At 55.4% G+C, this 14353-nt stretch overlaps 1 protein-coding gene across 1 annotated transcript; it reads left to right on the forward strand.

Moving 5' to 3' along the window:
- The first annotated feature begins 868 nt into the window (after nt 1-868).
- LOC135425984 (protein-arginine deiminase type-1-like) lies at nt 869-11185 on the forward strand. Its single transcript, XM_064678869.1, has 16 exons — nt 869-1184; nt 5604-5781; nt 5852-5924; nt 6039-6100; nt 7475-7592; nt 7673-7798; nt 8048-8226; nt 8300-8403; nt 8475-8586; nt 8669-8776; nt 9024-9172; nt 9292-9436; nt 9517-9610; nt 9854-9933; nt 10634-10765; nt 10843-11185. The coding sequence occupies exons 1-16, from the start codon at nt 1093-1095 to the stop codon at nt 11074-11076; spliced, it is 1986 nt and encodes a 661-aa protein (XP_064534939.1). The 5' UTR covers nt 869-1092; the 3' UTR covers nt 11077-11185.
- Nucleotides 11186-14353: the final 3168 nt, after the last annotated feature.

Genomic DNA, 14353 nt, shown 5'->3' on the forward strand with positions numbered 1-14353 from the left:
CCCAAATTCCCTGTGTTGGCCAAAAACCACCTCCTGCTGGGCACCCCGGCTCCTCATAAAGATCATTTGACACCTTTTCAAGGAGAAAATTTCCGTCTCCTTCAGCCCGGTCACTCTTTGTCTCCCTCCTTTCATCGCCAGTGGAGCGCGGCGTTTCCCTGTGCCTGGCACGAGGAACTGAAACCAATCCGTGCCCCGGGCACGGCTCAGCCCTGAGCAACCTCGGGAGCTATTCTGGGGCTAAACCCACTTGTTTTGGCCAATTTGCTTTCCTAGGAATGTTTTAGAGGTGTAACAGCACCTACATTTCAAACTCCTGCCACGCAGCGAACGGTGCGGGAGGATCTGGGGAGGGGACGCTCCCAAAAGGGTCACACATCCCACGGAACACCCCTCTTTTTGTCCAAAAAGCCGCTTTCTGAGCCTATTTTCCCTGTGAAACGCTGCTGAGTTTGCCGAGCCCTGAGGAGGGATATTAAATTCTAGCGGCGCGTGACCCCGTGGGGAGGTGGCGGTGGAACAGCTGCGGGACAGCGGGCTCTCCCACGCCCAGACGGGGATTTAATTAAAACAAAGGCGATTAAACCCGCCGGGGGTCAGGCGTCCCTCAGGTGACATCCCCACCCCTCGCGGCACCCGGAGGACGGGACGAGCACCTTCAACCCTCGTCTAAAATAAGAATGAAAGGCAATTGTTCCAGTTAAACAAATGAACCCCTTCAGAGGGGGGAATCAGCCCCCCCCGAGCGCTGCGCTGGCACAGCCCCAGCTCGGCTCCGGTGTCGCCCTGAATATTTCACGGCGTGGGTTTAAGGGGGACCGCTCGCATCAGCGTTTCTTTGTGCTAACGGGAAAGCGAACCCCACCCCTGGGCTTCTTAGAAGCCGCCGCTCCCCCGGGGGCGTCTCGGGGTTCGCTTCCCCCCGCACCGATTCCCGCTCCCCCGCCGGGAAGCGCGGCCGGACCCCGCGCACGCCCAGCCCGGAGGTGGGATTAAGCCGGGCTTTGGCTGATCCCCTCCCAGCGGCCAGGCTTTATAAATCCCCTCGTGCCAGCCTGCGCAGCACCCGAGGGTGCTCCTGGGGCCGCCGCGATGGCCCAGCAGCGCCGTGTCCAGCTGTCCGTCCAGCACCCCACCAGCACCGTGTGCGTGCTGGGCACGGAGCTCTCCCTGGATATCCGATGGTAAGCGCAGGGAACGTCCCGTCTGCTTTCGTAACCTCTTTTATCCCGCTGATCAAGGAGTAAAAATAGCCCAGAGCGGGGAGGGGGCGATGCTGCTGCTTTCGGGGGGTGTTGCCAGGGGATACCGGGGAAGGGGATGCTCCAACTGTCGCCGCCGCAGCGGGACAGAGACCCCTCCCGGGGGAACCTTGGGATGCAAAAAGCCCCTGTGGGAGCTTTAACGCCGAGTTTCACCTCCTGGCCGGGATCCACCTGAAAACTGATAAATATTTCCGTGTTTTGGAGGGATGTGGAGAGCGAAACCATCGCGGCGGGGCCGGCCGGGCGTCACCTCCCGCCGCCGATTCCTTGGCTCCAGCCCAAACAATTCGGGAGCTTTTCCAGGAGCAGGTTTTGCTTTTAGTTCCCTTTAAAACCCGGCTCAGGCCGCAGCAGCTTGGGGGGGTTTATTTTCCTGAACGCCTCCAAACTCGCTGCCGGGAGCATCCCGGCCTCTCCCGCTGGCCCCGGGGTGGGTTTTCCCCTCTTCCCGAGGGATGGATCCATGTTTCCCTTCTCCCGGGTCAGGATTCGCGCTCCTGGGCCCATCGCCCGCGGCCTCTTGCAGAGTGAAACGAGCTCCAACCTGCCCAACCATCGAAGTTTTGCTTCGTTCTTAACGGCAACGGCCGGTCAGGGCTCGTTGCCGGCGGAAATGTGAATATTTGGGATGCCCGTGGCAAAAATCCACCCCAAACAGCTCCAGGGTTGTGCTGGGATGGGATATCTCAGGATTTCTCACAGCTGGGCTTCACAGCCCAACACTTTGGGTAAAGGAATGACATGAAGGGAAAGCGAAAATCAAAAACTGAAACGAAAATTTTTCCCATGAAATGTTGTAAATAAACCCCAAGAAATTAAATTAAAAAAAGGTAAATGTTAAAATTTCAAAATACAAAACTGAAGAAATTTGAAAGTTAACAGTAAAAAGGAAAAAATAAGATTAAAATGAAAAAATTGTCATAATCGCATTTTTTGTGGCATTTTGCATAATTTCTTGTCACAAATATTGCAAGACTTGGGGCATTTTGGGGGGATTATTGCCATGAATTTTATGGGATTTGTTGCCATTTCCCATTAGGGGACTGGTTGCATTTTCAGCACTTCCTGCAATGGGATATCCCTGGATTTTGTGCCTATTGAGGGTTTGCTGCCACCAAGATCCCGAGTTTTGTTCCCGTTGCCTTTTCCAGGGCTCATTGCCTCTGGCAGGACTTTCCCTAATCACCTTTGGTGGGATTTGGTGCAATTGCCTTTTGCAGGATTGGCTGTAATCCCGTTTTGTGGGATTTGGTGCCCTTTGAGGGATTTGGCGTGACTGCAGGCTCTGGGATTCATTGCATTCTATGTGACTTGTTGCAGGATTTGTTCTGTATTGGAGGATTTATCCCAATTTCATATTTCAGGCCTTGATAAATTTACATTTTTGGGGAGTAGTTCTTTTTTTTCAGGACTTTTTGCCATTCTAAATATTGGGATTTGTTCCATATTGAAGGATTTATCACAGTTTCATATCCCAGGACTTGTTACAGTTACATTTTCTAGGATCAGCTGCATTTTTCAGGACTTTGTGTCACTCTGATTTGCAGAATTTGCTGCACTTTGAGGGATTTATCACAATTATACACTGCAGGACTCTTTGCAGTTGCGTTTCATGAATACTCAGGAAGAGTTTAGGAATACAGTCAGGTCATGTGGGAAGAAAATTAGGGAGACAAAGGCACAATTTGAACTCAATCTTGCCACTTCTGTCAGGGATAACAAGAAGTGCTTCCACAAATCCATCAGTAGAAAAAGGAAGGGCAAGGAAAACTTCCATGCTTGGTTGGGCAGGGAGGGAACAGAGTCAGCAAAGATGAGGAAAAGGCTGAGGTGTTTAACACCTTCCTCACAGCCATCCACAAAAAGGGCTGGAAGGAGGACCTGGGATACTCCAGGGCTGTCACCCTGAGCTCAGTGCCTGGCGAGGTCATGGAGCAGATCATCCTCAGTGCAGTCCCAGAGCACCCACAGGATGGACAAGGGATCAGATCATCCCAAGTGCAGTCCCAGAGCACCCACAGGATGGACAAGGGATCAGATCATCCCAAGTGCAGTCCCAGAGCACCCACAGGATGGACAAGGGATCAGACCCAACCAGCATGAGTTCAGGAGGGGCAGGTCCTGCCTGACCAACCTGAACTCCTTTTATGACCAAGTGACCTGTCTGGTGGGTGAGGGGAAGGTGTGGATGTGTCTGCCTGGACTGCAGCAAAGCTTTGGACACCATCTCCCATGGGATAATCCTGGAAAAGGCTTAGACAGGGGCACTCTGGGCTGGGTCAGGAACTGGCTGAGGGCCGGGCCCGGAGAGTGGTGGGGATGGAGCTGCATCCAGTTGGGATCCATCACCAGTGGTGTCCCCAGGGATCAGTGCTGGGCCCAGTCCTGTTTAATGTCTTTATTGATGATCTGGGTGAGGGGATCAAGTGTGTCATTAACAAACGTGCAGGTGACACCAAGCTGGGGGGGGTGTTGATGTGCTGGAAGGCAGGAGGGCTCTGCAGAGGGACCTGGACAGGCTGGATCCAGGGGCTGATTCCAAGGGATGAGGGTCAACCAGGCCAAGGGCCGGGTCCTGCCCTTTGGCCACAACAAGCCCCGGCAGCTCCAGGCTGGGCCAGAGGGGCTGGAGAGCAGCCAGGCAGGAAGGGAGCTGGGAGTGGGGATGGACAGGGAGCTGAACAGCAGCCAGAGTGTGCCCAGGGGGACAAGAGGGCCAATGGATCCTGGCCTGTCTGAGGAAGAGTGTGGCAGCAGGAGCAGGGAAGGGATTGTTGGGCTGGACTGAGCGCTGGTGAGGCCACTCCTGGAGTGCTGTGTCCAGCTCTGGGCCCTCAGCTCAGGAAGGACATGGAGGGGCTGGAGCAGGGCCAGAGGAGAGCAACAAGGCTGGGGAAGGGACTGGAGCACAAGTGCTGTGAGGAGAGGCTGAGGGAGCTGGGGCTGTTGAGGCTGGAGAAGAGGAGGCTCAGGGGAGACCTCCTCACTCTCTGCAAGTCCCTGACAGGAGGGGGGAGACAGGTGGGGGTCGGGCTCTGCTCCCAGGAAGCAGCAGTAGGACAAGAGGGCTGGGTCTTCAGCTGTGCCAGGGGAGGTTTGGGTTGGATATTAGGGAGGAATTTTTTCCATGGAGAGTGCTCAGCCATTGGAATGCCCAGGGAGGTTTGGAGTCCCCGTCCCTGGAGGTGTTGAAGGTGAGAGTGGATGTGGCATCAGTGCCATGGGCTGGGAACCACAGCAGGGTTGGATCCAGGGTTGGGCTGGATGACCTTGGAGGTCTTTTCCAGCCCAGTTGATTCTGTGATTCTCTGATTTTCCAGGACTTCTTTGTAATTCTCAATTGCAGGATTTGTTCCATGTTGAGGGATTTAGCCCAATTTCCCATGACAGGGCTTGTTGCAGTTGCATTTTTCAGGACTTGCTGCAATTCTAAATTGCAGGATTTGTTCCATGTTGAAGAATTTATCCCAGTTTCATATCCTAGGCCTTGCTGAAGTTGCATTTTCCAGTGGTAATTGAATTTTTCAGGTCTTGTTTCTGTTCTAAATGTCAGGATTTGTTCCATATTGAAGGATTTATCCCAATTTCTCCTCAAAGGGCCTGTGGCAGTTGCATTTCTCAGGGTTATTTGCATTTTTCAGGACTTTTTTCCCCTCTGAGTTGCAGGATTTTTTTCCATATTGAAGGATTTATCCTACTTTCTTATCTCAGGACTTGCTGCCATTGCATTTTCTAGGATTAATTGCATTTTTCAGAACTTGCTGCAATTCTAAACCTCAGGATTTGTTCCATATTGAAGGGTTTATCCCAATTTCATATCACAGCACTACTTACACTTGAATTTTCCAGAATTAATTGCATTTTTGCACCACCTGTTGCTATTCCAAATGTCAGGATTTGTTCCATACTGAAAGATTGACCCCAAATTCACCCCCCAGTACTTGTTGCCATTGCATTTTCCAGGATTAGCTGCATTTTTCAGGACTCAGTGCTGCTCTAAACTGCAGGATTTGTTCCATACTGAAGGATTTTTCCCAATTCAACACCCCAGCACTTGTTGCACTTTCGTTTTTCAGGATTCACTGCGTTTTGCACCAGTTGTTGCTGCGCTAAATGTCGGGATTTCTTCCATATTGAAAGATCTACCCCAAATTCATGCCCCAGCCCTTGTTGCACTTGCATTTTCCAGGGACAATCTGCCTTTCCCTCTCCTTGCCTCACAATTCCTGTCACCCCACCGGCCTCCCTGCCCACACCAGGGTTTCCCCTCACTGCCCATGACCAACATTCCAGGAATCCCCCCCGTGGGGCTCTCACTGTGCTTCCCACCCCTCCCAGCTCCGCTCCCAAGGACGCCGTGGCCTTCCACGTGCAGGGCACGGCGGGGGTGAAGCTCTACGTGGTCCACGACTCCCAGAGCACCAAACTGCCCTCCAGCGTGTGCCGCTGGCCCCTGGACACCCACGAGCTGCAGGTGGCCATGGACACCGTCAGCAAGGACGTGGGGGACGAGAAGGTGGGTGCTGGGGCTCTGGCGGGGCCGGGGGTGTGCCGGGGCCGTGCCGAGCTCCTGCTCCTCCCTGCAGGTCAGGATCTCCTACTTCGGGGAGGACGGAGCGGTCCCCGTGGGCAGGGCGACGGTGTACCTCACCTGCGTGGGTAAGTGAGGGGACACCCCCAAACCGTGCCCCTGGGGGGGGTTCTGAGGAGGACACCCCCAAACCGTGCCCCTGGGGGGGTTTCCCCTCGGCCCCATGGTCCCTGTTCCCGCAGAGGTCTCCCTGGACACGGACATCAGCCGCAGCGGAGCCGTGAGCAGGACGCTGCTGGACAAGGTGGGATCGGGGAGGGGACACCCTCGGGATTGGGGGGAGGGGTGGGGGTGGCGGGTTGGCCCTGGGGGGACACCAGGTACCCCCCAAAGCTGCTCTGTCGTGGCCTCTGCAAGTGGACAAAGGAGAAAACATCACAAAGGGTCGGGGGCTGGGATCAGGAGTGGGAGAGATCCCTCCCCCGTCACCTCCTGGGAACCAGACCCAGGCTGGGGACAGGAATTGGATTGTTGCTGACAAAAGCAGAGCAGGAGAATGAGAAGTGAAACCCACCCTAAAAACCCCTTCCCCCCCCTCCCTCCTTCCCCAGCTCTCCCTCCTCCCTCCGGCGGCGCAGGGATTCGGGAATGGGGTCGGGTCGGTCCATCCCACGTTGTTCCTGCCCCTGCTCAGGGAGAGCAGTCGGAGCCCTTCCCCTGCTCCCTGGGGTCCTTCCCACGGAGACAGTTCCCCAGGGACTCCTCCAGCCTGAGTCCATCCCCTGGCAACAGTTCTCCAGGAGCTGCTGCCACGGGGGGCACTTTTCCATGGGGTCAGTCCTTCAGGAACTGCTCCAACACGGGTCCCCACAAGTCCCTCCAGGAAACCTCTTCCCAGGGATCCATGGATCCTGCCAGGACCCCGCTCCAGTCTGGGCTTCCCACGGGGTCACAGCCTGTCCTGGGCATCCCCCTGCTCCCTATGGGCTCCTCCCCAGGCTGCAGGTGGATCCATGATCCATCCTGGGCTGCAGGTGGATCCATGATCCATCCTGGCTCTCCCTGGGCTATAGGTGGATCCATGATCCATCCTGGGCTGCAGGTGGATCCATGATCCATCCTGGGCTGCAGGTGGATCCATGATCCATCCTGGCTCTCTCTGGGCTGCAGGTGGATCCATGATCCATCCTGGCTCTCTCTGGGCTATAGGTGGATCCATGATCCATCCTGGGCTGCAGGTGGATCCATGATCCATCCTGGCTCTCTCTGGGCTGCAGGGGCTCAGCTGCCTCTCCCTGGGCTTCCCCATGGAATTTCAGGAGAATCCCAGCTCTGGCCCCTGGAGCAGCTCCTGCCCCTGCTCCTGCCCTGCCCTGGGCTCTGCAGAGCTGTTCCTCTCACACATTCCCATTCCTCTCCTCTCTGCACTCGATTCCATCTGCACAAGAACCTTTTCCTCCTTAGCTGTGTTATCCCAGAGGGGTTCCCACCATCCCTGCTGGGCTCAGCCTTGGCCAGTGGTGGGTCCGTCCTGGAGCAGCTGGAATTGGGGGAATGGGGGAAGCTTCTGGCAGCTTCTCACAACCCACCCCCTAAACCCCCTCTGCCAAGCCCTGGGACACCAACCCAGCACGAGGGGATTGTGGTGACATCCCCACTCTGCTTTGTGTCCCCCCAGGACAAGTGGACGTGGGGTCCTGATGGACACGGGGCCATCCTGCTGGTCAACTGTGACCGCGACGATCCCAAGGCCGAGACACCGGATAACCGGGACACGGAAATCCGCTCCTACGACGGTGCCCCCACGCCCCAAAGAACCCCCCGTTCTCCTGCTTTTCCTCCCAGTTTTCCTTCCTAACACCCTTTCCCCCCCCAGACCTGAAGGACATGTCTCAGATGGTGCTGAGGACACGAGGGCCCCGCACCATCTTCGCCACCCACCGGCTGCTCCTGCACGTGGATTTCAGCGACGCCGACAAAGTCGGAGTCTTCTATGGCGGCAGTGAGTGCCCAGCACGGGACTGGGGGCACAGACCCCCCGAATTACCGGGGTCCAGGCCAAACCCTTGCAGCAGAACAAGCCTCACTCCTGCAACACTCCCCTGCGTCCCCCGGGGGGAGGTTTATTCAATGCACGGGGGGATTTTTTCCACCATGGGGTTAAATAGGAGGTTTTGGAAGGTTTTGGGCAAAAAAAGGGTTGAAAGGCTGCAGGAAAGGGGGTGACTGTTTGGGGGGCTTTTACCCACAGACAGTGTGGAGCTGGAGGAATACAAGCACGTGCTGGGGCGCTCCAAACTCTCCTACACCGTCAAACCCAGCCGGCACCAGGAGGAAAGTGTCTTCTATGTGGAGGGACTCGCCTTCCCTGACACCAACTTCTCCGGCCGGGTGGCTTTCCATGTCACGCTGCTGGAGAGCCCCGAGAAGGTACCGCCTGTGGGGGGTTGGGAGGAGCCAGAGCAGGGGGAGCAGAGCCCAGACGGTGTGTCCCCCCTCCCAGGATCTGCTGGAGACCCCCATCTTCACCGACACCGTGGTTTTCCGCGTGGCCCCGTGGATCATGACCCCCAACACTCTGGCGCCGCTGGAGGTCTTTGTCTGCAGGTGGGTGTTGGGTGGGTGGCTGAGCCCTGTCTGGTGCCAGATCAGCTCCCACATCCTGTTTTTCCTCCCAGCACGGGTGACAACGAGGGTTTTGTGGAGGCCGTGAGGGCCGTGGCTGAGAAGGCCCAGTGCCCGCTCACCGTGTGCCCGCTGGTCGAGAACCGCCAGGACCGCTGGATCCAGGTGGGTGCGGGGGGTGCTCACCCCACCCTCCACAGAGCAGCTCCGGGAGGGCTCTCCTCCACCTTCTCCATCCCTTCTCCAGGACGAGGTCGAGTTTGGCTACGTTCAAGCCCCCCACAAGACCTTCCCTGTTGTCTTCGACTCTCCCCGGGACAGGGAGCTGAAGGATTTCCCCATCAAGAGGATCCTGGTACCCAGCCCCTTACTCCTCCCTTCCCAGCGAGGCAAAAAGCTTTGCAAACCCATAAAAAGGAGGATAAATCTATTTATTTCTTGCATTTTTGGGCTGGGAAGAGCCAGCCCGAGGTGATTTGGGAGCACTGCACTTCAGGTGCTCACAGCTTCATTTCTTCAGTTGTCACAGAAACTGCTGAGCTGGGAGGGAACCACAAGGCTCGAGCCCAATGGTTCTGATCTCCTCCTTTTTCCCCTTCCAGGGCCCTGATTTTGGCTACGTGGCCCGACAAGCTCCAGAGGGAACTACCAGCCTTGATTCCTTTGGGAATTTGGAGGTGAGCCCCCCTGTGAAGGTGCGGGGCAAGGAGTACCCCCTGGGCCGCATCCTGGTCGGGAGCAGCTTCCCCAGGTAAGACACAGGACAGAGGAAAACCCCCAAAAATGGGGTTTTATGCCCGGTTTGAGGTTGGTCACGGGCAGAGCATCCCCTTGGGCACCCCAGACTGTGAGTGCCCCCCTCCCCTCCAGGTACGGCGGCCGGCGGATGGCGAGGGCCGTCAAGGATTTCCTCGTTGCCCAGAAGGTGCAGGCGCCCGTGGAGCTGTACTCGGACTGGCTTGTTGTTGGCCACGTGGATGAGTTCCTCAGCTTTGTCCCCGCTCCTGATAGGAAGGTAATGGATCCCAGGGGGGAAAAAAGTGTGGTGGAACCTTTATAACCCCCCCAAAAAACCCCTCCTGTCTCCCTCCGCAGGGATTCCGGCTGCTCCTGGCCAGTCCCAGCGCCTGCTACCAGCTCCTCAAGAAGAAGCAAGAGGAGGGATATGGAGAGGCTGTGATGTTCCAGGGTAAGAGGAAGCTGGAAAACAGGGGTTGATGGGCTTGTTTTCCCTTTTTCCTGTAAAATTTGATGGGGGAAGGATGTGCCCTGAAAACGGGGGCAGAATTGAGCGGAGTTAATGAAAAGCTGCACGGATTTGATTTCCTGGGTGGGGCTGGAGATGCCCCTGAAATGGGGGAGCTCCCGGATCAGCCGGCAGTTCCATCCCAAATGTTCTGAGGAAGAATTCCTGCCTGGCTCTGTGCTGCAGGGCTGGAGGAGGTGCCCAAGCTGACGATAAATGAGATTCTGGCTGACGAAGGACTCCGGAAATTCAATTCTTACGCCCAGGTGAGGAAGAGGAGCAGGGGGCTCATTTCCACCCCTCCCTCCATGTCCTTCTGTCCTTCCATCCCTCTCTCCATCCCTCCACCCATCCCTTCCTCCATTGTCCACCCACCTCTGCATCCATCTCTCCATCACTGTCTCTCCATCCATCCATCCACCCATCCCTCCCTCTGTCCCTCCATCTGCCCACCCATCCCTGTGTCCACCCCTTTATTCCTTTATCCATCCACCCACCCATCCCTCCTTCCATCCCTCTGTTCACCTCTCCATCCCTCCATCCACCCTTCGCTTCCTTCCACTGTCTGCCCATCCCGACACCCATCCCTTTGTCCCTCCATCTCTCCATCCCTTTCCCTGTCTTTATCCCTTGATGTCTCCATGCTCTTATCCCTCCACCTCTCCATCCCTTTGTTCATCTTTCCCTCCCTTTGTACCTTGATCTCTCCACCCTTTTGTCCATCTCTTTGTTCCTCCATCTCCCCCTCCCTTGTCTCTCCGTCTCCTCATCCCTCTATCTCTCCATGCCCTTGTATCTCCATCTCTCCATCCTTTTGTCCATCTTTGTCCCTCCATCCCTGTTTCCCTCCCTTTGTCCTTCCACCTCCCCATCCCTTTCTCTCCTTCCCTTTGTCCCTCCATCCACCCACCCATTCCTCCCTCCTTCCATCCCACTCTCCATCCGCTCCTCCCTCCGTCCCTCCAGCGCTGCATCAGCTGGAACAGGGATGTGCTGAAGCGGGCGCTGGGCCTGGCCGAGCCGGACATCGTGGACATCCCGCAGCTCTTCCGCCAGAACGAGCTCTCCGGCGACGCCGACGCCTTTTTCCCGGACATGGTAACCACGACCCCCCCCTGGCCCTGCCTTGCCCCCCGGGGGTTTGGGGTGGCCAACCCCGCTGTCTGTCCCCACAGGTGAACATGCTGGTGCTGGGCAGGCACCTGGGCATCCCCAAGCCCTTCGGGCCCGTGGTGGGCGGGCAGTGCTGCCTGGAGCAGCGCGTGCGGGAGCTGCTCGAGCCCCTGGGCCTCACCTGCACCTTCATCGACGACTATTTCTCCTACCACGTCCGGCTTGGGGAGGTCCATTGTGGCACCAACGTCCGCAGGAAGCCCTTTGCCTTCAAGTGGTGGAACATGAAGCCTTGAAGTGGCTTTGGCACCAACCCTCCCCCTCCTCCTCCTCCTCCTCAAATCCCACCCTCACCCCTGCAAGTGCCTTCAGTGTTCAAATTAAAAACAGGCCGTGGCTCCTTCAGAGTTCGCTGGGGGATAATTTCTGGGGGTCGTGGCTCTCCCAGCACAGGAATTAATGTTCAACTGGTTAAACTGGGAGGGGAAATAGTGGTGAGTGGGGTTGCAGAGTCCCTGTCCTGCTGCGAGTGACAAAATGCACATGGGCACGTCCCACAGGCACAGATCACCATGGAATCATGGAACAGTTTGGGTTGGGAGGGACCTTAAAGCTCATCCCATCCCACCCCTGCCATGGGCAGGGACACCTTCCACCAGCCCAGGTTGCTCCAAGGCCTGTCCAACCTGGCCTTGGACACTTCCAGGGATGGGGCAGCCACAGCTTCTCTGGGCAGCCTGTGCCAGGGCCTCCTCACCCTCCAGGGAAGGATTCCTTCTCAGTATCCCATCTATCCCTGTCCTCTGGCAGTGGGAAGCCATTCCCTTGTCCTGTCCCTCTCCAGCTCTCCTGGAGCCCCTTTAGGCTCTGGAAGGGGCTCCAAGGTCTCCCTGGACCCTTCTCTTCTCCAGGCTGAACAACCCCAGCTCTCCCAGCCTTTCCCCATCTCAGAGCTGCTCCATCCCTCTGATCCCCTTGGTGCCTCCTCTGGACTCTCTCCAGCAGCTCCACGTCCTCCCTGTGCTGTTCCCAGGGCTGGAGCAGCTCTGCAGGGGGGTCCAGAGGGGGCAGAGGGGCAGAATCCCCCCCTGCCCTCTGCCCACGCTGGGGATCAGCCCCAGCCATGGGAAGGTTTCTGGGATGGGACATGTCCAGCCCAGGAGCAGAGCCCGACCCCCCCCGGCTCCCCCCTCCTGTCAGGGGGTTGCAGAGCCAGAAGGTCCCCCCTGAGCCTCCTTTTCTCCAGGCTGAGCCCCCCCAGCTCCCTCAGCTCTCCTGCTGCTCCAGCCCCTTCCCAGCTCCCTTCCCTTCCCTGCACACGCTCCAGCCCCTCCGGGTCCTCCTTGTCCGGAGGGTCCCAGCGGTGCCCCCGGGGCTGGAGGTGCCCCGGCCGTGCCCAGCACAGGGACGGGCCCTGCCCTGTTCCTGTGCCCCCCCTGGGCCGGGCCCAGCCCGGGGCCATCGGCCTCTCGCCCCCCCGGGCACACCCGGCTCGTGTCCAGCGCTGCCACCGGCACCCCCGGGGCTTTCCCGGCTTTCCAGCCCGGAGCGTTCCAGGGCTTTGTCCTGACCCAGGTTCAGGACCCGGCACTTGGCCCTGTTGACGCTCCCCCTTGTCCCTGGATCCAGCCTGTCCCGACCCCTCTGCAGAGCTCCTGCCCTCCGGCACATCCACATCCCTGGATTGGGGTTGGCCGGGAACTTCCTGAGGGTGCGGGGAGGGGACACACGGACACCGGGGATGCTCAGGGATGCTCAGGGGTGCTCAGGGATGGGGATGCTCAGGGATGCTCAGGAATGGGGATGCTCAGGGATGCTCAGGAATGCTCAGGGATGGGGATGCTCAGGGATGGGGATGCTCAGGGATGCTCAGGAATGCTCAGGGATGGAGATGCTCAGGGATGCTCAGGGATGGGGATGATCAGGGATGCTCAGGAATGCTCAGGGATGGGGATGCTCAGGGATGGGGATGCTCAGGGATGCTCAGGAATGGGGATGCTCAGGGATGCTCAGGGATGGGGATGCTCAGGGATGCTCAGGGATGCTCAGGGATGGGGATGCTCAGGGATGCTCAGGGATGCTCAGGGATAGGGATGCTCAGGGATGCTCAGGGATGCTCAGGGATGGGGATGCTCAGGGATGGGGATGCTCAGGGATGCTCAGGGATGCTCAGGGATGGGGATGCTCAGGGATGGGGATGCTCAGGGATGCTCAGGGATGCTCAGGGATGCTCAGGGATGCTCAGGGATGCTCAGGGATGGGGATGCTCAGGGATGCTCAGGGATGCTCAGGGATGCTCAGGGATGGCCAGCGGGAGCCGTTCCCACGAGCCTCCGGATGCACCATCCGACCAACCCCTCACCCACCCACGGAATCCATCCCTGCCCGAGGCCAAGTGGGATGTTGAGGGTTAGAGAATTCCAGAGGTGGATCCACAGCCCCTCCCTTGTCCACGATGGAGTCACCCCCCCCCCCCCCAAGGAACTCCCACACATTCCAGAGTCCCCACCCTGCGGAATGTCGAAGGGACAAATTGGAACAGGAATGTTTGGGATGGAGGCTGGAGCCATCTGATGGCAGGGATTGGGGTTCTCAAGGGGAGGAAAAAGCAGCAACTGCTCGTGGGGCCTTTGGGGGAAAGGAAGGAAATGGGAAAATCCCAAATGGAATGGTAAATTTCAAGTTTCAAGTAAAAAGGGACTATTTAAAAAAAATATATTGAAAGTAAATTTTTAAAAATTAAAAAATAGGAAGTAAAAATGAAAAAAATTGAAAGTAAATGGTAAAAATAAAAAAATTAAAAATGTTAAAAATGAAAAAATAAGAAAATAAAGATGAAAATTCAAAAATTGAAATTAAAAATTGAGATAAAAATAAAGTTTAAAAATAAAAAAGTCAAAAGTAGAATGCAAAAAAGGAACAAATTAAAAATTACAGGAATTAAAAAATAAAATTAAATAGAAACATTACAATGAAAATAGAAAATAAAAAATAAGTTAAAAGAATTAAAAAAGAGAAATTAGAGCTAAAATGAAAAAACTAGGATAAATTAAAACCTAAAAGCAAAAATAGAAATGAAAAATTTAGCAGTAGCAATAAAATTTGAACTAAAAATGAAAACATCAAGGCAAAGTAAAATAAAAATAGAATTTAAAATAAAATTTAAAAGTAAGACAGAAAAATGCCAGTAATTTTAAAAATGTAAAAATAAAAACAAGGATAAAAATAGATATAATTAGAACTTAAAAATTTAAAAATTGAAATTAGTTTTTTTGAAATTAAAATTTCAAAAATTAAATTTTAAATTCTTAAAATTAAGAAATTAGGACTTAAAAAAATTAAAAATAGAAAATAAAAAATTAAAAAATTAGACTTTCAAAATGAACAATTTGAAATTTTAGAATTTAAACATGAGGGCTTAAAAAATTAATAAATCAATATTTCAAAATTATAAAACGAAGATTTTAAAACTGAAAAAAGTTGAGATTTGGAACCTAAAAACTGAGAAGGGAAGAGATGAACGAGGAGCCCGAGGGGGTGGAGGGGCCGGCGCGGGGGGGACACGAGACAGCC

This window comes from Pseudopipra pipra, chromosome 22 (genome assembly GCF_036250125.1).
Source record: "Pseudopipra pipra isolate bDixPip1 chromosome 22, bDixPip1.hap1, whole genome shotgun sequence".
Taxonomy (NCBI): domain Eukaryota; kingdom Metazoa; phylum Chordata; class Aves; order Passeriformes; family Pipridae; genus Pseudopipra; species Pseudopipra pipra.